Below are 26903 nucleotides of genomic sequence, written 5' to 3'. Positions count from 1 at the left end.
TAAAGAAGGCTGACTGCTAAAGAATTGATGCTTTTGAATTGTGGTGCTGGATGAGACTCTTGAGAGTCCCCTGGACTGCAAGGAGAACAAACCTATCTGTTCTGAAGGGAATCAACCCTGAGTGCTCCCTGGAAGGACAGATCCTGAAGGTGAGGCTCCAATACTTTGGCCATCTCATGAGAAGAGAAGACTCCCTGGAAAAAGACCCTGATGTTGGGAAAGTGTGAAGGCAAGAGGAGAAAGGGGACGACCGAGGACGAGACAGTTGGACAGTGTCATCAAAGTGAGCATCGTGAATCTGACCCAACTCCGGGAGGCAGTGGAAGACAGGAGGGCCTGTCGTGCTCTGGTCCATGGGGTCACGAAGAGTCGGACATGACTTAACGACTAAACAACAACAACAACAACAACAACAAAGCCAGACGGTCACCCTTACTGAGGATGTTCTTCTGTTTTAACAGAACTTAAGAGGACTGTCTTCTAGTTAAAAGGCTACTAGTAGACTCCCAGGATCAGGTGTGGTTTAAAGAGAAGCGCAGTGGTGCAAGCCGCAGCGGCAATGGGCCACTACTTAGCAAGTTGCCGCCTGTATCCCTGGTCACGCCCCAACTCACGAGACTGGCATGGGACAAGAGATACAAGCATGGACTTGTTCACTAGCGGCAATCTGGGGCAGCAGTTTAGACCCTTGCTCTTCAGTTATGGCAGGGTAACTAACCAATAGGATTCTGGCCCTTGAATCATGAGGAGCCTGATGAGGGATCTGGAAGTGGCTTATACCTCCCCCCTCCCCGCAAAAATTATATGGAAAACAGTGCAGTGCCGGAAGAATATCAGCAAAGGAGTGTGGGACGACTCTTATCATAATAATCTTAGATAACTATAACTTTTGAACTGCAGACCTGGAAGGGATCCTATGGGTCATCTAGTCCAGCCCCTCTCAAGAAGGCACCGGGATCGAATTCCCAACCTCTGGACCTAAAAACCCCTGAGTTATCCAGCAGTCCTGCTGTAGGAACAGGTGCTTCCCAATGGAGCTTTCACTATGCCCAGCTTTCATTACAGCTTTCTACAGAGGTTTAGCATGTTAGAGTGCCCTGATTTAGGGAGAGTGTCCTCCTTTTTAGAAACTCCGGGCTACCCTTTGTCCCACTGGGGTGAGATGTGTCACAGCTTCCGATTTACATTCATTTCTAATTTTCCATCAGTAGATCTCAAATCATGTGCGCAATTTTATACAAATTGGTGTTCTGATTTATAACACACACACACAATTTCTGGTGATGCATCACCTCATTTTCTGGGATGGTCAGTTTAGAAGCCAGAGAGAGCACCTGTGCAGGTGAGAGTGATGGTATAGAAGTGTGCAGGTGTATTTCCACCCCTCCTGGACTGGCTCTGGCTGGGGGATTCTGGAAACTGTAGTCCGACCCCCCCAAAAAAACACAGATTTGCACACCTCTGGATGACCCACTTGGATTTGAAAAGTCAAAGGCTTTTGGCAGGATCCTTGGGACCTCCCAGTGTGTTCAGTCAATTTAATGGGATCCTCTGCAACTTTTTCCTTTGTTTGGTTGTTGTGGGTTTTCCCGGTTGCTTGGCCGTGTTCTGTAGGTTTTTCTGTGGCCGGCATCTTCAGAGGGCAGGAGTCAGAACTCCGTACTGTACTCTGGTCTTTTGTTTTCCTTTGTTTCTCCAACAGGAGAGAATACAAGTGATCCCAGATTTGATGGATCAGAAGGCAGCATTTGCAGGCAGATCTAAACTTGCCTCCTAGAAATTAAGCCTTGAGCTCCTAACCTTTTAATTAGATAATTGAATCTGCTTGTTCAAGGCCCAGCAGCATCAAAGGGGAGCCGCTGAGCTCCAGTTACAGGAAATTGGAAAATTGGGGAGAAAAGAATGGACCCTTGTCCTTGAGGCTTGATGGATGCTCCGCAGAAACATTTAGCTTAATCTCTCAGGAATGTAGGAAGCTGCCGCGCAGGCCAATGCGCTTATTTGCCCTTTTATAAAAGCTCTTTATTGAGTTAATTATTCTGGGGATTAAATAACCAAACCTCCTTTCTGGTCCTGCTTGCAGAAGAAGAGCATGGAAATAGGGCTTTTTTAAAAAAAACTACAGCTCCCAGAATCCACGTTATTCCAAGCTATGGGGGAGACATAAAAGTTTTAAAATCTGGACTGGGGGGTGATGGGAATTGTAGTCCACAGGAATAACACATCTCCGAGCTCTGGGTAGAAGTCGACCCATGCATTCATTTTATTCCTGTTGGATAGCTCAGTGGCTGAGGTCTCTGGCTGCGAAGCCAGAGGTTGGGAGTTTGATTCCCCCATGGTGCCTCCTTGATTGAAATGGGGCTGGACCAGATTATCCAGAGAGTCCCTTCCAGCTCAGGATAATGGAAACAATTACCTTGAGAGATGGTGGGTGGTCCAACACTGGAGCCATTCAAGAGAAATGCAGACAGCCCTCTGTCAGATCTGCTTTGATTTGTATTCCTGCCTGGAGCAGGCAGTCAGACTCGGTGACCTTATTATAGACCCCTTCCAACTTCATTATTCTATGGTTACTACTATTCATTCATTACTTTTATGTCCCCAAACGGAATAGTAACCCACTTCTGTGTATTCTCTACCTGGAAAGGATTGCGGTTAAGTCAGAGCAGCTGACTTGATGGCATGCAGTTATTATTTATACTGTACCCTGTTTGTAGCGTGCTGGAAGGGGTGCATGTCGTTTCCCCCTTTCTCCAATTTTTCAATCCTTACAACACTCCTGTGAGGTAGGACAGGCTGAAAGAAGTCGTGACCGGCACAAACAAGATCACCCGTTGAGTTATATAGCTCACTGAGGACTTGAATCTTGATCTCCCATCTCCATCTGTCTAGCCACTGTGCTACACACATTTATGTGATCATTTAGTTTGGGGAGGATTGCCATTTTCAGGAAAAAAAATATAACAACCTGTTTGTATGAAAAGGCAGGAAGTCCGTTTTTTTTTTTAATTTCATAAGCACTATCTGGAATACAGGTCCGAGGTCACAATCCAAGCTGCTGCAAATCTGAGCTGCTGATTTTCTCTCAGATCTTTAAGCGCTGCTGGACCAGGAGAAACCTCAGCAATCTTTTCTGCCCTGCCTGCAGTTCAAGCTGCCCTTCAGCAGAGCAAGACCTGATTTAAAAAGAAAAAGTCAGCCACCGAGCTTGCCAAGAGAATCTCTAGCCTTAGGAACTGGATCAACAGAGGAGGACATCTGAGCATGTGCAAAGTGTATAGTCCTCTTGCTGCAGAATAACCCTCCACCACCCAGCCCCTCTGGGATGGCAGAGCGCTTGCAAACAGCAGAACCTCTTTTTCGAGAATGTTTCGTCCAGGATTGGGAAACTGGAGGCCCTCCAGATGTTTAGGGTTCCACAATCCAAGGCAGATGTGAGCTAAATTCCCAAATGCCTGCAAGGTCTCGTGTTTTATCTAACAGTCATTCCCTGTTAGGGAAATATTCTGACGATGGCTTCCATTTTTGGAGGGAGGGGGTGTGACAGGCATTGTAGCATGCACCCCCCCCCAAATCCGGGAGTGGGGGAAGGTGCCTCCTCCTGTGATTTAATAGCTGCTAATTGCAGCTAATGGATCAGATGTGAACTCCCATCACGGCTGCATAGCTAAGCCCTGGGTTAAATCCCTCCCAGGACTGAGACACACCCTGGCATCTCCTGAGTTAGCCATAGCATTCCATGGGAAGATCTCTGCCTGTTGAATTTCTGCCTGTTGCAGGACTATCAAAAGAGCCAAGGTGGTGTTGTGCTAGGTTGGGACTTTGGGGAGACCCAGGTTTTCGTCGTCACTCTGAGACGTGCAGGTGCTGCAAGACTGCTATTTTCAGGAAGTACACTCTGAGCATGTGCAGAGTGCCTTTTTTGTATCCGACTGAACTATCCCAAGCAGCTTGTGCATGCACAGAGTTCCTAGCAGGAAGGGCTGGCGGAGCATAAGAGTCGAGTGCTGGAGTGGCATTGGGAGATAAGTTTCAAGTCCTCATTGTGCCACGAAACTGGATGACCCTGCCGCTCCTCTCTCTCTCTCTCTCTCTCTCTCTCTCTCAGCCGGATTTATCTTGTAGAGCTGTTGTGAGGATGATGGCCCTAAAGGGTGGCCCTCACCTACAGTATCTAGTTCAAACCTTTGGAAGCAGTCCCCAGATCTAAATGTTGTTAATATATTTTTGGAAGAGCCCAGGGTTGGGAGGGATGGAGGCCAAGCACATACTGAAAAAAAAAAATGGGGTCAGCTTGCCGGCTCCGGTGGAGAAAGTGCAGGAGAGGGATGCTGATGACAGGGCACCAAAATCTCCGGTTCTCAGGCTCCTAGCGTGTAGGAGGGGAGAGAAAGGAGTTGGTCTTGAGAGGTAGGGCCGCACCTCCCAGGAAAACAGGTTCGCTCCCTTCCTGCCTGCTCTAACCTGCCACGGCAGGGGTGGAAACGAGTACGGGGAGCTGAGTCGGGATGAAAGGTGTGCTCCACTCCCCCGTGGAGGGATCCTGAAGACACATCTGCCCAGCTGTTGGGCGTGTGCACTTGGGTGTCACGAGGATCCCGGAGTTCTTTCGCAAAAGGGCTGAGCCAGCCATTTTTCTTGCATAAGCCAGATAGTGTACAGTATCACAGAATCGTAGAATCATGGAGTTGGAAGGGTCACTAGGAGGCCATCTAGTCCAACCCCCTGCTCAAGGCAGGAATCCCAATCCGAGCAGATCTGGTCCAATTTTCCCTTGAAGGCCTGTGTCCAGAACTGGACACAGTACTCTACCAGTGCTGAATGGGAGGAGGGGAGGACTAGTAACCTCATGAGATTTGGAGACTATACTTCTGTTAATGCAACCTAAAATAGCACTGGCTCTTTTTTGTAGGCAGATTGCAGAGCTGGCTCATATTCTGCTTGAATATCAATGCAGGCCCCCCCAGGATGATTGCTAGTTTTCCCTCGCAGGAAGCCCACGGAGCCATTCCCAACCCGCACGCCAGCTAGGAGCAGCATGGTGGGACTTGTAATCCAAAAAAAGCAACTTTGCTACGTGCCAGCACTGACAACGCAGTGCAGATCAACCATAAGGGCTATCGTGGATCTCGGGGACGATGATCAACGTCTTCCCCATCTCCGGTGCCTTCAACAGCCACTGTTCTGTGGATGATGGAGAGGAGTGTAAATTCCGGATACCTGCCCCAACAAAGCTTCTTCAGCTGTTTCCCCCCCCCCCCCCTTGCGTGAGAAGCTGCTACCTAAAGCATACGATCCAGCCTGCCCTGGGTTTTATAACGGCCCAGAAGCAGGCCTTTCCTGCTATTTGTCTGGTCGGCTGGTAATGCTCCCTGTTTTGTAATTTTTCTTTTTTTCGGGAGCTCAGCACAGATCCTGCTGCTTCGGATGTCTCTGGACTGACCGGGTTGGGTCTCTCAAAACTGCAAGCCCACCACCAACGCCAGCATCTTCACAGCGGCTGTCCGGCCGCTACCCGCCGCCCCTCCTGTTTCTGGACTCTCCCTGTTCTATCGCACCCCGGCCCTCTGGCATAAAAACAGCCACCTCCGTGGCCGTTTCGAGCCTTGCCCGATAAAGGAGGTCATTCTTGGGACGGGAACATCAACAAACAAGGTAAAGGTTGGCCAAGGTACACGGCCAAACCTTTGACTGCTCTGCCTTGTTTTCCTGGAGAGTCGGAGGTGAGGACTATGTTGGAAAAAAATAGCATTCGTGGGATAAAATTCCCAGAATCTGCCACTGATATGGCCTGGAGCTTTCCTGATGCGATGCTCTGGGAGTTGTCCTCCAAAAATGGTCTTTTCCAAATGATGAGGGAGAAAGGATGAGGCAGAGAGACACAGGGGAGGTAATCTGCATCTAGCTCTCTGTCACCTCAGCTGATCGGCATGTTAACAAATTACTCGCTATTGCAAGGTTGCTTCTGAGCATAAGCAGAGTACACTCGAAAGAGAAGCGCTGATGCTCAAAAACTGTGAAATCAAGCTTTTGAGGATGTTCCCATTGCTCCCTCATGACAGGGCACCTGTGCTTTGTAGTAGAAAATGACTCGCTGAAGTGTACTACTTGCCCATACTAGGGGAAACTGCACCTGTTAAATTTCTGCCTGAGATGGTTCTTCAAGTTTGAATGGCATGGCAGGAAAGCATGGCAGCTTTCTGGCTTCTTCAATCAATCTCTTAGTCCTAAACAGGTTAGAGAAACTTTATGTTCCCGTAGTGATGTGAGAGTGACATTTTGTGCATGCTCAGAAGAACTTTTAATCGCTGACGCTTCATGGATAGTAGGGGCTGAACCAGGATACCAGAAACGGATTGGGCCTCTGTAGAATCCCGTCAACCCTGGTTTTCCAGGGTTTTCCTCCGTAAGGAAAAAAAAATCACAATGGCCTACTCTGCAAGGTTCTTGTGACAGTCCATGGATGACTGAAGGATTTAACCGTATCAAAAGTCAATAGCAATGATCAATATTATCGGCTTAGATGGTTGGGAAGGGTACACTTGTAGCTCTTAGTGCAGAACTGAATTATTTCCACACCTTTCTAAAAGGTTCCTGTGCTTCCACCCTGGGTGGGTTTTGTTGTCATTGAAGACAACAGTTGTCATAGAATCATAGACTCGTTGAATTGGAAGGGGCCTCCAAGGCTAATGAGTCCAACGCCCCAGCTCAAGGCAGGAATCCAAATCAAAGCAAATCAGACAGGAGGGTGGTCCGATTTTCTCTTGATGGCCTCTCCGGTGTTGAAGCGCTCACCACCTCCCTGAGGTCCTGGGTTCCGTTGTCGTACTGCTCTAACAGTTAGGAAGTTTTTCCTGAAAGCCAGTTACACTAAGCTGCCACCAACCATTCCCTATAATAAGTCACACAGACCAGGGATGGATTTTTAAACAACAAAAGAATAAGGTTTATTTTAAATACAAACAGGGTAAATAAAACAATCAGGTGAATAAAATAAAGTAACGTGGCTTATTCTCACACACACAAGCATACAGTTTGGTTCACCTAGAACCTTTAACTTAAAGCACAGACCCTGAACCCATCAGTTCTGGCTAACCAACAGACTCCTGAACCTTTCAGGCTGGTACTCTGACACACAGTAGTACCCTGTCAGACACCCAGACTCCCACAACAGCTTCTTCTTCCCCCAGCTGCTGCTTCGTCCCAACCCAGTGTCTCACAGTTTGTCTCAGCATCTCCCTTCACCACACAGGCATCACATATTTATACAGTACAGCCCCTCCTCCTGATGTCCCGCCTTCCACTCCCCATAGGATGGAACTTTCCCTCCAAACCCATGACAGACAGGTAACATCAGTGCTGTTATGTAACACCTCCCCTCTTTAAAAGTTGTTTTGTAGGGGGAAAGCTAAAAGTGCTTTTCACCAAAAAAACAACCTGCATAAAATACACAACAACATTTATACATACCATATAATACTTACATATACTTACACTCCAAGTTAACCATAGCAAATATGCATTTAAACATTTTACCATATACAGTACATCAATTTACCTTTATTAATACCAACCAAATTCAAAACCAGGTACATTTTAACTTTTTGTTTTCATTATATACATATAGTCCATGTTCTTTCGCCGTCTTCAATCTTCAGGTCTTCTTGATAAGGCGTCAGCAACACAGTTCACTGACCCTCTGACCACCTTCACTTCAAAGTCATAGTCCTGTAAGTTCAAAGCCCACCTCATAAGTTTGCTATTGTGGCTTTTCATTGTCTTTAACCATTGCAATGGTGAATGGTCAGTACACAGAATAAAATGTCTTCCCCAGATGTAAGGCTTGGCCTTCTGGATCGCGTAGACTATGGCCAAACACTCCTTCTCCACGGTTGCCAAATGTCTCTCACCTTTTTGAAGTTTCCTACTCAGGTAGGACACTGGATGCTGGTCACCATTCTCATCCTCCTGGCACAGAACTGCTCCTACCCCGCTGTTAGACGCATCGGTGTAGATGATGAACTCCCGGTCGAAGTCTGGAGCACGCAGGACAGGATAGTTGATTAACGCCTCCTTCAACCTCTGGAACGCCGCCTCACAGTCGCTGGTCCACGGGATGCGGTCATCAGCCTTCTTCCTCGTCAGATCGGTCAGCGGAGCCGCAATCTCGCTAAACCTCGGGATGAACTTTCTGTAGTAGCCCACCAACCCAAGAAATGATTTGACCTTTTTCTTGGTGTTGGGTCTAGGCCAATCACGAACAGCTTCTATTTTGGCCTCCAGGGGTTTTATCACTCCTCCCCCTACCTTGTGACCCAAGTATTTTCTTTCTGGGATACCCAGCTGCAGTTTGCTCTCTCTGCAGAGCCTAGGCCAAAGCACTTCCTCCCCTGGGTTAAAGCGCCTCTCCCTGCCTTCCTGGTCATCCCAAGCTTTCTTTCTGACCTTTTGAGCTGGCAGGGTCTCTGCTGCTAGCTCTAGGTTTCTCCTTAGGTCATTCATCAAGGTGTCTATGTAAGTCACAACGTCTTGTGGGTCACCCTGGGCGATCTGCCCCCAACCCTGCTCGATCAAATCAAGGGGCCCCTTCACCCCTTTCCCAAATAAAAGTTCAAATGGACTGAACCCGGTACTGGCTTGTGGCACTGATCGATAAGCAACCAAAAGGGATTGCAGCTTCTGGTCCCAATTGTTTGGATTCTCTGCCAAGAAAGCCCTAATCATGCGCATTAGAGTCCCATTGAACTTCTCAGTTACCCCATCACTTTCAGGATGATAGGCAGTGGCTTCCCTGAGCTTAATTCCACAGATTTGCCATAAGCGTTTCATGAGCTTTGACGTGAACGATGTGCCCAAATCTGTGATTATCTCTGAGGCAAATCCCATCCTGGACATGTACCCCACCAAAGCATCGGCCACTGTGTTAGTTTCGATGTTTGTCAAGGGTATGGCTTCAGGATACCTTGTGGCATGGTCCACAATTGTTAGAATGAACCTATTCCCCCTCTTTGTGGCCTTGGGCAAAGGTCCCACAATATCCACCCCTATGCATTTGAACGGAGTGTCAATCACAGGCAAAGGGCACAACTTTGCTTTGGTCCTGTCGCGGTTATTCCCCTGCCTTTGACACACATCACATTGTTTACAGAACTCCCTGATCTGCTTCCCTATGTCAGGCCAGTAGAAATTCTGTGTGATTCTCTGCTGTGTTTTGTTCACTCCTAAGTGTGCAGCAAACATGTCAGAGTGACCCCTTTGTAAGATCATGGGGCGATACTTTTCAGGTACCACCAGCTGACTTCTGATCCCATCTCCCCCTTTTGAGATATTCCTCAGGGTTTCTCTATATAAAATCCCCTTTTTCTCCAGAAATCTCACTGGGGTTTCAGGTGTTAGCTGGGCGTCAGTCACCTGTTCAAAACACTTTTGGAGAGTGGCGTCTGCCTTTTGCTCCTGTCCAAATCTGCTGTCTGTGGTTAAGGTTTCCACCACAGCTTCTGAACTCCCCTCTGCTTCCGTCTCTGGCTCATCATTACCCCCCTGAACTGTCCCTGTGGTGGCTTGTGAGCGTGTAATCACTAGCACCCGTTTCACATGTTCAGCCAGGTCATTTCCCACGAGCACGGCTGCTGGCAGAGTCGATGAAATCGCTAGCCGCCAAGCTCCCCTCCAGCCTTGAAAGTTGACAGGTACCTCAGCTACTGGCAGAGAGATTACCTGCCCCTCAATCCCTGCCACCTTCATGCTCTCATTTGGGATTATAAACTCCCTAGGAATAATATCTGGATGGCACAGGGTTACCTGGGAACAAGTGTCCCGCAGCCCCCTATACTGACGGTCAAGTATTCCTACGTCCACCCCTGCTGTCTCAAACAACTGAGAATCTGTTTTTATCAGCAAGCAGCGCTTTACCTCCAGAAGAGGACCATTTTCCTCAGCCTGATCAGCATAGGTAGCTGTTCCAGACTGAGTAGTCATGGCAACAGGCTCCCTCTGTGACAATGAGCTTTGCTCTTTCTGGACACAGAACACAGCTTTTGGCTTGGTCCCACTAGAATTCTGAGGCACCATTCCTTTTAGCTGCTTTAATTTCTCACACTCTGAGATTAGATGACCCTTTCCCTGACAGAAATAGCATTTTCTGGTATATTTTGATTCTCTCTCATCTTGTTTTGGTTTTCCCTCCAAAATCTGAGGTCTTGGTTTCATGTCTGAGGGCTTCCCTTCACCATGGGCCCCTCCCCCTTGCTGGCTTTTCCCTGGTCCCTGAGAGTACTTGCTGTAGGTTTCTTTGGGTTTACCTACAGATTTCCCCTCACCCAAGGGCTTTCTTATTTGGGAGATAAAATCTGCGATCTCTGCGGCTGCTGCCACAGATTTCGGTTTCCTTTCCCTCACCTGGAATTTCAATTCCCCCTGCAGGACTGAATAGAACTGTTCCAGGGCTATCAAGTCTTTAAGCTGCTCATAGGTCTCTATTCCCTCCTGCGATAGCCATTTCTCAAGCAGCCTCACCAATTGGGCCCCCACTTGGGTAAAAGTCTGTTCTGGCTTCTTGGTAAGGGACCTGAATCTTTGTCTCAGCTGCTCTGCATTTATCCCATGTCTTGCAAACACCAGTTTTTTAAACTCTGCAAAATCTTTCAACAATTCCTCAGGCATCTCGGCATAAACCTCAGCCAGGCTACCACTGATTAAAGACCGCATGATGGTCATCTTCTCAGTTTCCCTCACTGAGAAGTCCACAAACGCTCTTTCCACTAAGGAAAAGAACACCTCAGGACAATCTCCCTTGTGGTACACAGGGAATTTCTTCAGGTCAGCCTTAGACAGTTGGCCTCCCTCAGAATCCCTATTATTATTATTGTTCTGGTTCATCATTTCCAGTTTTCTTAACTCATACGCCATCCTTTCTTTTTCCAGAGCAATTTTCTCTCTCTCCATTCTTTCTTCCCTCTCCATTCTCTCTCTCTCTCGCTCTAATTCAAATGCCATTTTCTCTCTCTCTAATCTTTCCTCCATTTCCCTCACCCTCAGTTCATGCTGTTGGGCTAGGATCAATTTTCTAAGTTCTGGGTTCTGCTCTCCTGTGCTGTCACCTTGCACTGAGCCAAATTCATCCTCAGAACCTTGGTCAATCTGGGGGTCTTTCACTTCACTCATGTCTGCTACTTGGCTTCGAGTCAAGGGCATACCCCCCCTCAGAACAGGCTGCTTTAAAAAGTCAAGCCTCAAAATAAAACGACCACTTTTTTTCCTTCTTGCCTCAGAACCCAGCTCTCCCTAGAGACTGCTGCTGTTCTTCAGCACTACTTGCAACAGTATCGAGTCAGAGCCTACCCCCCTCTGCTGGGCCTCTCAGCTGGCAAGCCAGCTCGCTGTTGCTACGCAGTTTTGCCTCAGCGTTTTCCCGCCAAAACTAGGCTGCCTCAGAGCACCTTAATCTAAGTCTCCCCAGTTGGCACGTTCTTCTACTAGCGCACCTCCCCGTGAGGTACACCTAGAAGATTACCTACGCGCCTCAGACTGTCCCTGACTAGACCCCCCTTGCTCTGGGCACACCTGCCAAGGCTTTGCTGGACCGCTGGACAACTGGACCAGTCGTATCCCACACGCTGGACACCAATCAATGTGACAAACCCAGACCTACTGGGATATGTCACACAGTTACACTAAGCTGCCACCAACCATTCCCTATAATAAGTCACACAGACCAGGGATGGATTTTTAAACAACAAAAGAATAAGGTTTATTTTAAATACAAACAGGGTAAATAAAACAATCAGGTGAATAAAATAAAGTAACGTGGCTTATTCTCACACACACAAGCATACAGTTTGGTTCACCTAGAACCTTTAACTTAAAGCACAGACCCTGAACCCATCAGTTCTGGCTAACCAACAGACTCCTGAACCTTTCAGGCTGGTACTCTGACACACAGTAGTACCCTGTCAGACACCCAGACTCCCACAACAGCTTCTTCTTCCCCCAGCTGCTGCTTCGTCCCAACCCAGTGTCTCACAGTTTGTCTCAGCATCTCCCTTCACCACACAGGCATCACATATTTATACAGTACAGCCCCTCCTCCTGATGTCCCGCCTTCCACTCCCCATAGGATGGAACTTTCCCTCCAAACCCATGACAGACAGGTAACATCAGTGCTGTTATGTAACAGCGCTCACCACCTCCCTGAGGTCCTGGGTTCCGTTGTCGTACTGCTCTAACAGTTAGGAAGTTTTTCCTGAAAGGAGACCAGTCGGAAGCCTGCACCACCTTGGATGTTATTGCGTTGCAGCTCACCCCAACCCCTGGGCAACCACATCTTGTTCATTTTTCCTGGTTCAGAACAGTAGCCCGTACACATTCAGCGGGCCAAGGCAGCCCATGGCATAAATGAAGATCATGGGAGCATCTTGAATCTGAGCAAGAGCTGGGCCAGAAAGACAGGCCAGACGTGGATGGAAGCAAAAGATAATGCCAGCGTAGGGGTAGAGAGAGGAACAAACAGAGGCATGGGAACAGAACAGGGAGTGGGGACACCAGCCGCCTGACCCCAGTGAGGTTTCAGGAGTCCAGCCAACAAGCAAACACTTATCTAGCTCAGATCTGTGGCCAAGAGAGAGGGAGGTTAAGTGTGCATTCAGTGGGGTGTGTGCCAAACCCTGGGTGAGGCACATTCCGTTGGTCAAGTCAGTGGAACCCAGGCTGGGAATCTGAGCAGGCAGCTCCGTGGTTATGATCATGGGTTAGGAGAAGGGACAGGAGCCGGGTCTCCGGAGACGCCAGTCTGCCCACTTGGGATGAGACGGGTTGATTTACAACACAGGACACACCATTGCCGAGACCAAGTTTGAAGTTGGCTTGACCTTGCTGAAGACCGGAAGGGTTTCTGTGGGGCTCCCAACCAACGGGGAATCCTTGCAGGTTAGCCCATCAGGGTTGGGAAGATTGATAAGGTCGAGTTCAACCTACGTTTGCACCAGAACGACCCAGAACCTGATTCACGGAGGGAAACAAACTGTTGATAAATCACACCTATTTATTTATTATTTCAACTTTCAGAAGCAAACAAAGGGAGGTGGAGAAAGGATGGACAGCCCTCTGTTGCCCAGAACTTGGCAACGTCCATTTTGAGAAACGTCTCTCCGGTTCAGCTGTCTCGTCTCATTCTCCGTCTTCTCTCTCCGGCAGGCTCCAACCCACAGGTCTCCAAGGGCACACATATTCTGGTCCCCGTGGGCAGCTCTCTGCCTGGCCTGGGCTGGTCAGCAGAGGCGACGGATGTGGGCACGAACACCATGTCCCTCCGGGTCTCCACCTCGCCCAAAGCCCTGATTGGCAAGTACCAGTTCAGCGTCAAGACCCGAAGCAAGGCGGGGGAGTACCAGGCCCCCTTTGACCCCCGCTATGAGATTTACATCCTCTTCAACCCCTGGTGCTCAGGTGAGTATGGTGGTGGGGAGGCCAACAGGATCTGTGAATGCCATCAAAACATGCTTAGGAGGGCTAAAACTATTCATCAATGGGTTTTTGCTCCTAGAAATCTCTAAGAATTGGGAGTTTCGGCACTGTATCAACAAGCACCTACATTTCGCTCGCCTGGAGCAGGGCCTACCTCCAAGGCTGCACGGCCTTCTCTGGCCTTGCTGTCAAAGAAAATGGAAGCTGTCGCAGTGCTTCCTGGGAATTATAGTCTCCCTGACCATTAGACTCTATAGAGGCCACCTCCTGAAGAACTACAACTCCCAACAAGCACCGTGGCCGCTTCCTTTTTTAAAAAAAACAGGACCTTGTTTTAAAATAATTGATTTTTTAAAAAATCAAGTTTAATTTTTAAAAATTGTTTTAAGTTCCTCAACAACATGCAGGAAAAGAGTCTTGTATTAGAAGGTGCAATATTCTAAGGAGAAGCATCTTTTGTGTCACGGAGGGCATGCCTTTTCTAAAAAGGTACCCGGTGCATGTGAAGAGGTGATGCAAGTAGGAATTTTAGAAGAAACAGAGTTTGGGAAAGTGAATTTTTGGACCACGGCTTCCAGAACCTCCAGGGCATTTTGGGACCCGGAGTCCAAGAAAGCCACTTTTTCTGGATTTTGAAAGTAAAGAGAATGAGTGGTTATCATTCGATTTTTTAAAAAATATTGATTTATTGGGGTAGAGATCTCTTTGTATTCAGACATGCGAGACCCAGCACAGCTCCGTGGATTTCAATGGGAACAATCAGAAGAAGCGAGTGTTGAAAGCTCCCATAGAAATCAATGGGGCATAATTATGTATATCTCTAACTAGGGTCTTTTTTTTTTTATAAAGAATAAGGAGTGCAAAAAAAAAATTTTATAAGAGAACTTGAAATCTTTTTTCCTACTCCTTTTTTGCTGTTTTTCTTGGTCCCTGGTTCTGTTTTGCATCCCGCCAAACGTTCCCCAAGCAGAGAGTGAGTGGATGGGGCCGAAACCTCCCATCGAGAGAGGTTTCCTTATCGCAACTGGAGGTTAACTCTGTTTGTTTTGGAAACCTCGCCGCCAAAGGGATTGGCCGAGACACCAGCCCCCCTGGGCGCAAAACCGCAGCTCCTTCTGCACTGGAGGGTCTGATCCGCCTTTTCTGGACGAGAAGGTCTTGTTTTTCTCAGCCCTGGAACTGCCAAGGGGGCCTGATCTCCCACGCCCCCGCTCCTGATCCTCAACAGGAGAAGCCATACAAAAGCATTTGGGTGGGAAAGGAAGCTCTTTATCTCACATGGAAATAGAGATGAAATAAAGCAGAGAAGAAAATAAACCTCTTGCCACCAAAGAAGCAGAAGTGAGTTCAAAAAGGCAACTGACCCAATTTGGCCCAGCTTTTGATCTGTCGGACTCAAGTGCCCATCGTCCCCACAGTGTATGGCCACAGTGCTCCTGTTATGCTCTCACACATCTGGAAGGCACTGGGTGGGGGGGGAAACGGTTGAAGGAGCACTTTGTAGAAAGGGGAGGGTGCTCTGCACATGCTCTAGAGATACTCTTATCTGTCAACCCTCCAAGGCAGCCTTCCCGAAACTGGTGCTTTATAGATAGGTTGGGCCAACACTCCAGATCTCAGAGCTGGGGGCTTCTTTTGACCCCCTACTTTGGGGTCAAAACCTTTTTTTTTTTAACAAAAATCCCATCAGAATCCACCCGGGAATTCGCCCTCCTCTCGAATCCTCCCTTAAATCACATCTTAACGTTGCTCTGAACTTTAGATCCTAAAGTTTAAAAGAGTCTAAAAAGTTTCCCTCTGCCTCTCTTTTTCGTGCCCAGAGGATTCCGTTTACATGGCGCAAAAGGACTGGCTGGAGGAATACGTTCTGAACGAATCCGGGAGGATCTACTACGGGACAGAGACCCAGATCGGAGAACGGACGTGGAATTATGCCCAAGTAAGTCCTCTTGTGTTTCTTTGGAAACAGCAGAAGCGCGGATGTGAGATCATGTGCCTGCGCAGAGCTCGGAAACAGCCGTTTCAGGGTGCGCGGTTTGTTGTGGTGATTTTTTATTTTATTTTATTTTATTTTTTGCACTCCCAGCTCCGAGAATCCTCTTGAGAGAATCCCCAGGCAGAATTCTGGGAGTTGCAGCGCCAAACGGCACCTACATTTCACTCGCCTGGAACAGGGCCTTTCTTCCAGGCTCCTGGCCAAAAAGGAAACAGAGACTTTCCAAAATGGGCTTCCTGGAAGCCTTCCTTCATGGCAGCTGTAGCCTCGCGGCCCCTCTCTCTGAGCCCTCATTAATAGTTTCCTTTCTCTTCTCCCCACAGTTTGACCACGGCGTCCTCGATGCCTGCCTCTACATGCTGGACCGGCGTGGCATGCCTCACGCGAGCCGCGGAGACCCCATCATGGTATCTCGTGTGGTCTCTGCCATGGTGAGCAGCGGATCGGCGCCTGCCCTGAACTTCCCCCCCTAAGATTTTCTCATCATAATGCTTTTCCCTTTTTTTATCCTCTGTCTCTCTCCTATCCTTCTTCCAAGGAGCCTGGGTATCTTTCTTTTTTAAATTACACAACAACCCTATGAGGTCAGTTGACTTGAGTAAGTGGCTGGCTTCAAGCCATTCAGTGAAGTGAGGAAAAAAAATTTGAAAACAGGTCACTCCCAATAACAAGACAACACTCTCCAGGCGTCTCTCTGTCTGTCTAGATTTTTCTGCCTTAAGCCTTGGTTCAGCACTTTACCCTTGACTCCTGCTTTTCCTTTGGGACCAATCTGTTCTGCTTAAAAAGGAGAAATACCCCGGAATTTTTAAAAGAAGCACACAAAAAAACCTGATGGGTTCCCTGTGCGTCTCATAGCAGAAAGAGGGTCAACCGAATCCAGTAGCCCTTTTCCTCAAGAGAGGTGTGTGTGTCTGAGGCAGGCTATATATGATGCAGGAATGGGTCAATGTCATTATATAGTTGCAATTCTCTAAAAGGAATCGTGCGACCTTGTATGACGGGCTCAACCAGCAAGGCTGTTTCCCATCGGCAGGGAGTTCCAAAGAGGAAAAAAAAAAAATCCTGTTGGAACGATTCCTCAGTCGTGACATTGTGTACTTTCTGCCCGCGGCCACTCGATTGCAACAACTGCCTTTCTGTATCAAGAAAAACATGTCTGTCCCTGATAGGTCTCTTTGATGTGTTCCCTAATAGGTTTTCTGCCCCGTCACTCATATCTGTATACATTTATGGCAGCACATCGTGTCTTGGCCCCACTCGGTATATAGAGGCATGAAGCTTGGCTCCAGCTTTGGCACACCTGTCTCTTTCTCTCACGCTTGGAGCAGAGCCGTACCAATTCCCCTTCCTGGACGACGGTTCCAAAAAACACAAATCCGCCCAGCTGTAATTTAAAGTTATGGAAATTAGGAAGGATTGCCGAGAGAAGGGTGGCGGTTTGTCTATGGAAATTCATGACACGTCCTGATGAAATAATGGCTCTTTCATCATTAAGGTGTAGGGAGAGATGATTTATCACCAGGATGCACCTCGTTTACTGGTATCTCTTGCGAGGCCAACTTGGGGACAATTTCTAACCAGCTTGGCTCACTGTCTTTTTCTCTTTCTTTTTTCCCCCAGGTGAATTCTCTGGATGACAATGGGGTGCTGGTTGGGAACTGGACGGGTGACTATTCTCGTGGCACCAACCCCTCGGCGTGGGTCGGCAGCCGAGACATCCTCCTGAAGTATCACAAGACTGGCTATCCTGTCCTTTATGGACAGTGTTGGGTATTTGCTGGAGTGGTGACCACAGGTAACTGCCATGTAGGAAAGAGGAAAAGGAGGAAGCGAGTGGCATATAGGAAAACGGAGGCAAATAGAGATGTGTTGTTTGGATTTTATGGGACTTCAACTCCCAGAATTCTCCAGAAATTCCCAAGGCTGAATCATGGGAGGTCTAGCCCGTAGACCTCCAAAACTGCAGATACCTACAGACATTTATATTTCGCTCAACGTGAAACAGGGCCTGTCTCGGAGGCCTGGAGGCCTGTCTCGGGCCTACTTCCTGTTGCTGATGTAAAGCAGTGGTCCCCAATCTTGGGCCTCCAGATGTTCTTCGACTACAACTCCCAGAAGCCTCCACCACCACCTCTGCTGGCCTGGATTTCTGGGAGTTGAAGTCCAAGAACCTCTGGAGGCGCAAGGTTGGGGACCACTGATGTAAAAGACTGGAAGCTGCCACTGTGGTTTTGGGGCCCTGTGGTTCGAGAAAGCCTAACAGAAGCAAAACTACAACTCCCCAAAAGCATCGCAGCAGCTTTCATTTTTGTACGTGAACAACAGGAAGTAGGCCTGAGGCAGGGGGTGGAGCCTTCAAAACAGGCCCTGCTGCTCCAGGCGAGCAAAATATAAGTGTCTGTTGATGTGGGTCTATGAGTTGGAACTCCTAGGATTCTGTCCTGTGAATTTCTGGAGAATTCTGGGACTTGAAGTCCAAGCGATTCGACAAGCGCATCCTGGCAGGCGAATGTTAGAAAACATGAAACAGATAAAATTAGGCTAAAGAGAAACAGGGAAAAGAGATCTTAGGGTACCTACACATTTATTATGGCATTTCCTGGAAAACCGTTGCTGCCGTTGGGCTCACATAGAACAAGAGTCTAGCTCACTCACCCATTTAGCTACTTGTCTGAAGCGTGGCTGGCTGGGAAATTCTAAGCGTTGTGGGTTTGTTTGTTTTTTAAAGAAAGAGTAATATTTCCAAGCTCTCATCATCCCCTTTGGCTCAGCTAAACAAGCCAAGCATGTATTCCCTGAAAGAATTTGCAGAGGATGCAAAGTTGAGAGCAACTGTAGACACTTGAAGACAGTGGTTCCTGAACTTGGGTTCACCAGATGTTCTTGGACTACAACTCCCAGAAGTCCTAGCCAGCACCAGTAGTGGTGAAGGCTGCTGGGAGCTGTAGTCCAAGAACATCTGGGGAACCCAAGTTTGGGAACCAATGCTGTGGAAGATGATGCAGGAAAGCATGAAGGTTTTCTCCCTGCTGAAGCTGCCTTTCTTCTCATCTGCTCCAGTGCTACGGTGTCTGGGCATCGCCACGCGAACCGTCACCAACTACAACTCGGCGCACGACACGGACGTCAGCCTCACGATGGACATCTACTTCGACGAGGACATGAAGCCTATCGAGAACCTCAATGCCGATTCTGTCTGGTGAGAGAGCGATACCTCCTTCTCCTAGAAGTGGGGATGCTGTGCGTGCATGCGCCGGGGGGGGGGGAAGAATCAGAATGTGGATGGCTGATTCCTGACCCAGATTTTTCCTCTCCTCTTTTCTCATCCTGATGCAGGAACTTTCATGTCTGGAATGACTGCTGGATGAAACGCCCTGACCTTCCTTCAGGGTTTGATGGCTGGCAAGTGGTGGACGCCACCCCGCAAGAATCCAGCAGTGGTAAGAGGAGGGCGCTTCCCGTACAATACAGTGGTGCCTCGCTTAACGAGCGCCTCACTGAGCGATGAAATCGCTTAACGAGGCGCTCTGGGCCATCGCTGGAGCATTCGCTCAGCGATTTGCTTAGCGAATATCGCATAACAAAGCGGGGGAGAACAGCTGATCGGCGGTTAAAAAATGGCCGCCGGAAGGTCCGCGCCGCATTTTCGCGCCCTGCCCTCGCTTACCGAGGGCGCGAAAATGGCAGTGCTATGGCAGAACCTCGCTTAACGGTGAGTTTTCAAGCCATAGGAACGCATTGAATGAAGTTCAATGCGTTTCTATGGCTTTTTTTATTCCGTTTAGTGATGTTTCGCTATAGCGAAGGTTAATCCGGAACGGATTAACCTCGCTATGCGAGGCACCACTGTACTCCTGGTGGAGGATAGTGCAGGCAAAGGAAGAGCAGTATACCCTGTAGATCTCAGAGCAAGCTGTGGACATCACACCTTGCACCTAGAGAGGATGAATGGGAGGAGCACCAGAGCACCAGTGCTTCAAGTGGCCGGAGGATGGAATTGCAGCTACCAAGTCAGAAAATGTTGAGTGACCTTAAGGACGGTCCAAGGTCCAAGCAATATATATTTGGGACCCTGATTTAATTTTTGAGAGGCGGGAGGCCCTTGAGGGGTGAAAGCACTGGCTTTCTCTGAAAATGGGGGAATCGTACCTCAAGAGGGCTTGATTCTCTTCTAAAACTGTATGCCTTTCATCGTTCATTGAAACTTATTATTTTCATTTTTAAACTGGAAGTATTTTGTTGGAAAGCAGAAGTTAACGGAAGTGGGTAGGTGGGGAAATGGGCCCCGGAGCTTGTTCACTGGAGGCCATATAGCACTCTCCAAAGGGGAATACGGATCAGCTCCCTCCTCCCTGCTTGATTTTCTTTCATCTCAACCTTTCCCCCACAGGGATTTTCTGCTGCGGCCCCTGCTCTGTGGAAGCCATTAAGAACGGGCTTGTCTACCTAAAATACGATGCCACTTTCTGCTTTGCTGAGGTATTTCTGAAGGGTTTTCTGTGTGTGAATATTACTCAGATACAAGGGACGTGGTGGCACTGCGGGTTAAACCGCAGAAGCCTCTGTGCTACAAGGTCAGAAGATCAACCAGCTGTAAGATAGAATTTACGTGACAGAGGGAGCTCCCATCACTTGTCCCAGCTCCTGCCAAACTAGTGGTTTGAAAGCATACAAAATGCAAAAATGCAAGTAGATAAATAGGTACCACCTTGGTAGGTAAAATGGCATTCTGTGTCTAGTCGCGCTGGCCATGTGACCACGGAAACAGTCTTTGGACAAACGCTGGCTCTATGGCTTGGAGACGGGGATGAGCACCGCGCCCTAGAGTCAGACACGACTGGACTAAACGTCAATGGGAACCTTTACCTGTTACTCAGATGGGCTTCTCTGTAACCGACCAGGTCTCCTGTTGGCGCCCCTGAATTTTCAATACCCAGGATGCTGTGATTATAAAGGTTTGAATAGGTCCACAAGCAGTAGTTAACGATGTTCGTTGGCGGCCACAAGCAGTATTTTTTTTCGTAATGGAAGGGTGGCCCTCCAGGTGTTGACGGACTACAAACTCCAGCCTTCTTCGCCACTGGCTGTGCTGACTGGGGCTCCGGGTTGTTCCAGTTCAACAACATCAGGAGGCCGAGGCATTGCCTCAGTGGAAACAAAATCATAAATCAATAAATAATCATTCCCAACAGCCATGACAAAGGATGTTCTGGGTTAATACCTCAAGACAGCGAATGGAGATCACATACTGAATTAGAACCAGAAGTGGCTTCCTGTTTTTCATGTCCGATGGGCTCTCCCAACTAACCAAAACTCAGAGGAGAGGTTGTTTTCCAAAGTAATGATCTGAAAGAAAAATCATTAACGGGAAGCATCACCCACGGTGTGTCTCTGCAGGTCAACAGCGACAAGGTGTATTGGCAGCGCCAGCCTGACAGGACGTTCAAGATCGTCTACGTGGAGGAGAAAGCCATTGGGCACCTCATCAGTACCAAAGCGGTGGGTTCCCACAAGCGCCAAGACATCACCGACATCTACAAACATCCAGAAGGTATGGCCGCCAGTCGAGAAGCAGAGAGAATTCAGTGGTGCTCAGCTTTGGGTCCTCCAGATGTTCTTGGACTACAACTCCCAGAAGCTCCCACCAGCTGCACCGACCCAGAATTTCTGGGAGTTGTAGTCCAAGATTGGGGACTCCTGGGATGGCTCAAAAAGCAACACAAGTGCGGTTGCACACCTCTTAGATTTCATTTCAGTGCGTGCATCCTCCATTTCACTCCTGTTAACGTTCCGACTCTCTGATGACTTTTTGGCTCTTCTCTTGAGTTCTCAATTCTGGAACGGGGCAATAAGTGGGTAGATTTGTCTTCTAAGCCCTCTCTCTTTCTTTCTCCATGGTTCTTTTCTCGCAGGGTCCGAAGAGGAACGCAAAGCGGTAGAAACGGCTGCCAAGTACGGCACCAAGGCCCACATCTACAAGAACAAGGAGTGGGGAGACGACATCTCGGTGACGGTGGAGACGGACGAGGCTTACACAGGCCAGGACATCTCCTTGCGGGTCATCCTGAAGAACCGGAGCGCCATGCCTCGCAGCGTCTCCCTCAACCTCTTCGTCGCCGTCATGTACTACACGGGTGTGACAGGCAGCAACTTCAAGCAGGAACGCCGAGATGTCCAGGTGCCGGCGGGCGGAGGTAGGACTGGTCTCTCACACACCCTGTGGCCCATCTGAGCCCCATCGTGAGGGGAGCCCGTTGGGGTGGGCCCCGGTATATCCTCACCTCTTCTGAAACAGTATGGTGTGGTAGCCTTGGGCAAGGCTGATTATGATGCCCCAAAAAGCCTGTGGTGATGATTTGATTAGAATCACAGAATCCTAGAATCATGAAGTTGGAAGGGGCCTCAAAGGTCATCCAGTCCAACCCCCTGCTCAAGGCAGGAATCTTAAGTCCAAGCAGATCTGGCAGAGGGTGGTTGAATTTTTGCTTGAAGGCCGCCAGTGTTGGAGAGCTTCTAGAGATACTTGGATCCACTATCATACTGCTCTAACAGTTCAGAGGTTTTTCCTGATACAGTATTCAGTTTGAATCTGGCTTCCTGTCACTTCAGCCCATTATGAGGCGCCCTGCTTTCTGGGAGGATCAAAAACAGATCCTGCCCTCCTCGGTAGGACTGCCTTTCAGGTCTTTGAAAAGCGCTCTCCGATCTCCCCTCCGTCTTTTTCCAAGGATAAACATGCCCGGTTCTTTCCGTCTTTCCTCCTAGGGCTTGGTTTGATTAAGTTGGGATCTGTATAACCCTGAACCTTGCCCCTTCTCCCTCCAGCCCAGGCCGTCCCCATGGTGGTCTCTTACCCAGAATACAAGCCCCACTTGGTGGACCAGGGAGCTATGAAGCTGAGCATCTCTGGAAAAGTGTCTGAGACAGGACAAGTCATTGCCAAGGAGCACACCTTCCGTCTGCGCACCCCGGACCTCACCCTGACGGTAGGAGGAGGATGCTGGGTTTGGAGGGCCTGGGTTTAGAAAATAGGGTGCAAAGCCATCAAAGCACTCAGCTGGATAGCGATCGGTGGCTTTGATCCCCAGGTTTCAAATTCCCAGTAAACGTATTGGGGCTTGAGCGGAACTTGTGTGGATGGGTTCTCTGGGGGGGCGAGCGAGGGCTTGTGGATTTCACCTCTTTAACCCTATTGTATGCACGCTACTCTGGCAGCTCCCAGTCTGTCACCCAATGTGGACAGAGCCTGCGGTCTCTTCTACAGTAATTGGCAAACCATAGCTAGCGACTTGGCAACTCCTGAAGCCGTGAGAGCTATCGGACGATGACCAGACCTACTTTACTGCTTAAGCCAGTTTTGCTTTGAATTACGAAGGTGCCCCCTGTCCTGTTTTGGTCCAACAGCAGTAATGTTGTGTTGCTTTTAAAAAGCAGCACTCATACCAATAACCAACTTATTGTGGTGGGCGGAAAGGTATAATGAGGATCGTTGCTCAAAAAAAAGTGGCTTTGAAGGATCAGTGGAATGACTCCTTCCCATTTTTTGCATTTTCTGAAGATAGAGAGAACATCAAAAAGTAATGTGTCAGTAACAATTTATTACATAATGTTATACTTTCAGTAACAACCAGGAGTAAATAGTTACTTTTCAACCATGGCCAGTAACAAATTACTTTCTAAAAGTAACATCCCAGTCTCAACTCTGTCACATGACTGAGTGACTCTTCCCACTGAAATGCAGGCAGTTTCCACCAGGGAGAAAGTAGAAGGGAGCAGGACTCTTAGATATGGTCTTGCGGAGTTTTCCAAACACAAGCCTCTTAATACCCCCCGTCAACTCCAAGTTCTACTACTTCTCCTTCAGGGTTAACTCTTCCTCTTTTGCTTCCTCAGTTGCTGGGCCCGGCTATCGTTGGGCAGGAGACCCAGGTCCAGATTGTCTTCAAGAACCCGCTACCGACCACGCTGACCAACGTTATCTTCCACATGGAAGGGTCAGGACTTTCTACCCCGAACACAATGACCGTCGGGTGAGTGATCCATCTGAGTTTTCCCCCACCAGAAGGTTCGGCCGTGCCCCGTCTTTCGAAAATCACACCTGGAATGCCTCTGCCCACAGTGTTAGGTGAAAGCCCTCAAAGTTCCTCTCCCTCTCAGGAAGTAATTCTTTTTTTCAAAACATACAAACACACACACGTGTGTGTTTTAATCTATAGTCCGAACGTCTTCCCACGTGGCTGGAGAGAATTTTATCCATTGCTCTCGCTGCATCCTCATTCTAAAACATTTTTACAAGGTCACAATAAAATCGAAAAATAAGGTTTTATGACTGTGCCGTAGAGGCACTGTGCTCCACAGAAAGGATCGGTGCCTTGACACCCCTTGGAGAAATTAAAAATTCGGTACAGGAATGAAACAGTGAACAATACATACATTCCAACGAGAGACACATTTGTGGAATGTGTGTCCGCCTTTTGAAAGACAACCTCAAGAGCTGGCTTACTCCTTAAACAGAGCTTGAGAAAACAACATTTTTTTTCAACCACACGTCTTGGGATCCCCTGCTTCTCTAGCTGCAGGATTATGGGAGTTGTTGTCCAGGACGTAACTTTTCCAAGCTCTGCCTTGCCCCCTCTTCCCACCCGTGCTTTATGAAAGTAAAAAAGAGGCCAGGGGGTGGATATATTGACGTCCTCTGTTCTGTTCTCCATCTTGCAGGAATATCGGTCCTCACCAAACTGTGACGCTGCGCCAGACCTTCACGCCCCTGCGTTCCGGACGCCGCCAGCTGGTCGCCAGCTTAGACAGCCCTCAGCTCTCCCAAGTGCATGGGGCGCTGACGATCAACGTGACCCAGGGGCCTCCGCCGGGACCCTCAGCTTCCCCTGCCCCCGGTCGGGACTCTCCAGTTCGAGGCCTCGCCCGGGCTTCGCCCGCCCCTGCCCGGGCTTCGCCTGCTCTTGCCCACGCCTCGCCCGGCCACAGCGGTCCAGCGAATGCCCGCAGTTCCCCTGCCCGGGGCTCCCCATCGCGCCAGCCCGATCCCCGAGGTGCCCCCAACGCCCGGGGGTCACCTGCAGCTCCCGGGGCAGGCCGAACGGGCAGACCCGTCTGAGCCACGTCTTTTGTGACCATGGACTGTCTTAATTATACGATGCCAGGAGGACTGGCAGGGTGGAGCGAAAACTGGGGCTCTCCAGGGTTCTTGGCATGACCTGAAACCACAGCAGGGGCAATGGAGGGAGTGACCCAGAAACGTTTATGATCAGAAGGGATCACCTCTTATCTATCCGCTGCTGTCCACTGAGTTACAGAGATCATCCTACCACTCATTCACCACTGCTTCCTGTCTCTCTTTTCACGACCCCTGTTCTGGCCACAAATTTTTGCTAATGACTCCCTTACATCTTTTCCGTACATAATCTGCCTCGGCTTCCATGATTCTGGCCCCTGTCACCCTCCATGTACAGAACGGGCCGTCCATTTCATCTTTTGTCTTTCCGTCCAAAGTGATCAGGCCGTCTTCTGACTTTTCCCCCATTTTCCTTCCTTCCTTTCTGCACATGGCCACATGCTGGCACCCTTCTTAGTTCCGGCGGCCAAGATTATATACCCTGGCCTCGCCATCCTGCCACCCACAGTGACACCCCCCTGTGCCCACCCCTGACTGTCGGGCTCCCCCCCAAAAAATTTTTGTAGCAATTGCTCTGTTTTCCTCACTGTGACATTTTATTTTTTAATTGTAAAAATATACACTGAAACTCACTTGAGCGCTCACACCCCTGTGATGGTGGCGGCAAAGAATCACATCACAAAGACAGAAGTTAGAGCTTTTTTTCTGAAGAAGAAGAAGAAAAATTACAAATATTTTGCAGCGTTACCAAATACTTCTCTCTCTTCCTGGTCTTTGTTTGGGGAATGTTAATTTTGTATGGATTTGGGGTGGGCGGTTGGAGAGAAATCCTTTTTCCAGAAATCATCTTGCAACACTGATTGGGATAGTTTTTGTGGATTTTTGGAAGTCGGAATCTTGCGTGTTTCAGGAATTTATCGTCAGACATATATTTGAGAATGGGATGGAATAGCTTGAAGAAGTCTTACGCACTGCAAAATGCACCAAGCGGCACCGGTCACTTATTGAAAGGCAGGCACACATAGAGAAAAGCCTGCTGTTGTTATGAAACAGAACTGTTTCATTAAAACTTCACAAACATGAGCCAAAAACGAGAGAGACGCATGGCTGATGATGAGATTTTAACCAGCCCGGGGACCACTGTGTAAAGGACTATGTGTGGGATTCAAGGAGTCGTGCTACTTTTTAAACTGTATGGAAATCAACAAAGCCAAATGGATTCTGTGATTCTTTTTTTCCCACTGATATAGGTATTTATTTGCGAAATAAAATGGTTTTTAACTCAAAGCAGGCCGTAGGAGTTTATTTGGTTGCAGGAATGGACAAGTTCAAGCTTGCCGTTGGCCATGGACAGATCCGGCGTTCAGAGGCCAGCGATGTCAAAGCAACGCCCCTGTTAACGTTTGTCTCAGTCTTACGAAATCTTTCCTGGATTGTTTCCCAATCTGGTGTCCTCCAGGTGTGCTGGACTACAAATCCCATTGTCCCTGGTTGGCATGGGAGAAAATGGCGTAAAGCCTGCTGTGTGAGTTGGCCTAATGACAAGCTGTTCTTTTTCACCCTGCAAAGCTGGCCTTATAGAAGCAAAACCCCAGAGCTTGAAAATCACCATTTATAGAGAGCAAAGTTACTTTTGGGTGTGATGAACTAATTGTTACTTTTTGTGTGGAAAATAAAGTAACAATTAGAAGTGTCATAAATAAGTTACTGATAGATAGATAGATAGATAGATAGATAGATAGATAGATAGATAGATAGATAGATAGATAGATAGATAGATAGATAGGTAGGTAGGTAGGTAGGTAGGTAGGTAGGTAGGTAGGTAGGTAGGTAGGTAGATAGATAGATAGATAGATAGATAGATAGATAGATAGATAGATAGATAGATAGATAGATAGATAGATAGATAGATAGATAAACTATAATTTACTTACTAGGTGTAATGAGGAAGAGTTACTCTCAAAAGTTATTTTCCAGGGCATTTTGAAGGCGTTTTGTCAATGCCACTCTCTTTTCAGTTCTAAGTAGCAAGAGAAATAGTCTTTTGTTACGTGCAAGCAAGTCACCTTCAATTTATGGCGATCCTATGAATGAGCCTGTCAATGAAATCTCCTGCCCTCAACTGCTCAGCTCTTGCCACCTCAAAAGTCATGGCTTCCTTAGTGGAGTCTGTCCATTATGTATTTGATCTACCCCTTTTCCTACTGTCTTCCACTTTTCCCAGCATTATTGTCTCTTCCGGAGAGTCCTGCCTTCTCATGAGGTGCCCAAAGCAGAAGAGCCTCGGTTTCAACATATGTTTTTGCCTCC

The 26903-nt window shown here is 48.4% G+C and overlaps 1 protein-coding gene across 2 annotated transcripts in view; it reads left to right on the top strand.

The window, feature by feature from the left end:
• The window catches only part of TGM1 (transglutaminase 1), a 47869-nt gene extending 21989 nt beyond the window's left edge, over positions 1–25880 (top strand). For both annotated transcript variants that reach the window (XM_072977100.2, XM_072977101.2), the window contains exons 4-15: positions 13192–13443; positions 15282–15400; positions 15781–15888; positions 17081–17255; positions 18521–18659; positions 18797–18900; positions 19851–19939; positions 20858–21011; positions 21373–21654; positions 22286–22446; positions 23354–23490; positions 24179–25880. In XM_072977100.2, coding sequence (XP_072833201.2) covers positions 13192–13443; positions 15282–15400; positions 15781–15888; positions 17081–17255; positions 18521–18659; positions 18797–18900; positions 19851–19939; positions 20858–21011; positions 21373–21654; positions 22286–22446; positions 23354–23490; positions 24179–24575 — 2117 coding nt within the window. In that variant the 3' untranslated portion in view covers positions 24576–25880. The remainder of the gene's footprint in view (positions 1–13191; positions 13444–15281; positions 15401–15780; positions 15889–17080; positions 17256–18520; positions 18660–18796; positions 18901–19850; positions 19940–20857; positions 21012–21372; positions 21655–22285; positions 22447–23353; positions 23491–24178) is intronic.
• The last annotated feature ends 1023 nt before the right edge of the window (positions 25881–26903 follow it).

Source organism: Pogona vitticeps, chromosome 6, assembly GCF_051106095.1.
Source record: "Pogona vitticeps strain Pit_001003342236 chromosome 6, PviZW2.1, whole genome shotgun sequence".
Lineage (NCBI taxonomy): Eukaryota > Metazoa > Chordata > Lepidosauria > Squamata > Agamidae > Pogona > Pogona vitticeps.
The sequence above is the reverse complement of the archived record's forward strand: the minus strand, read 5'-3'. Positions and strand labels throughout refer to the sequence as shown.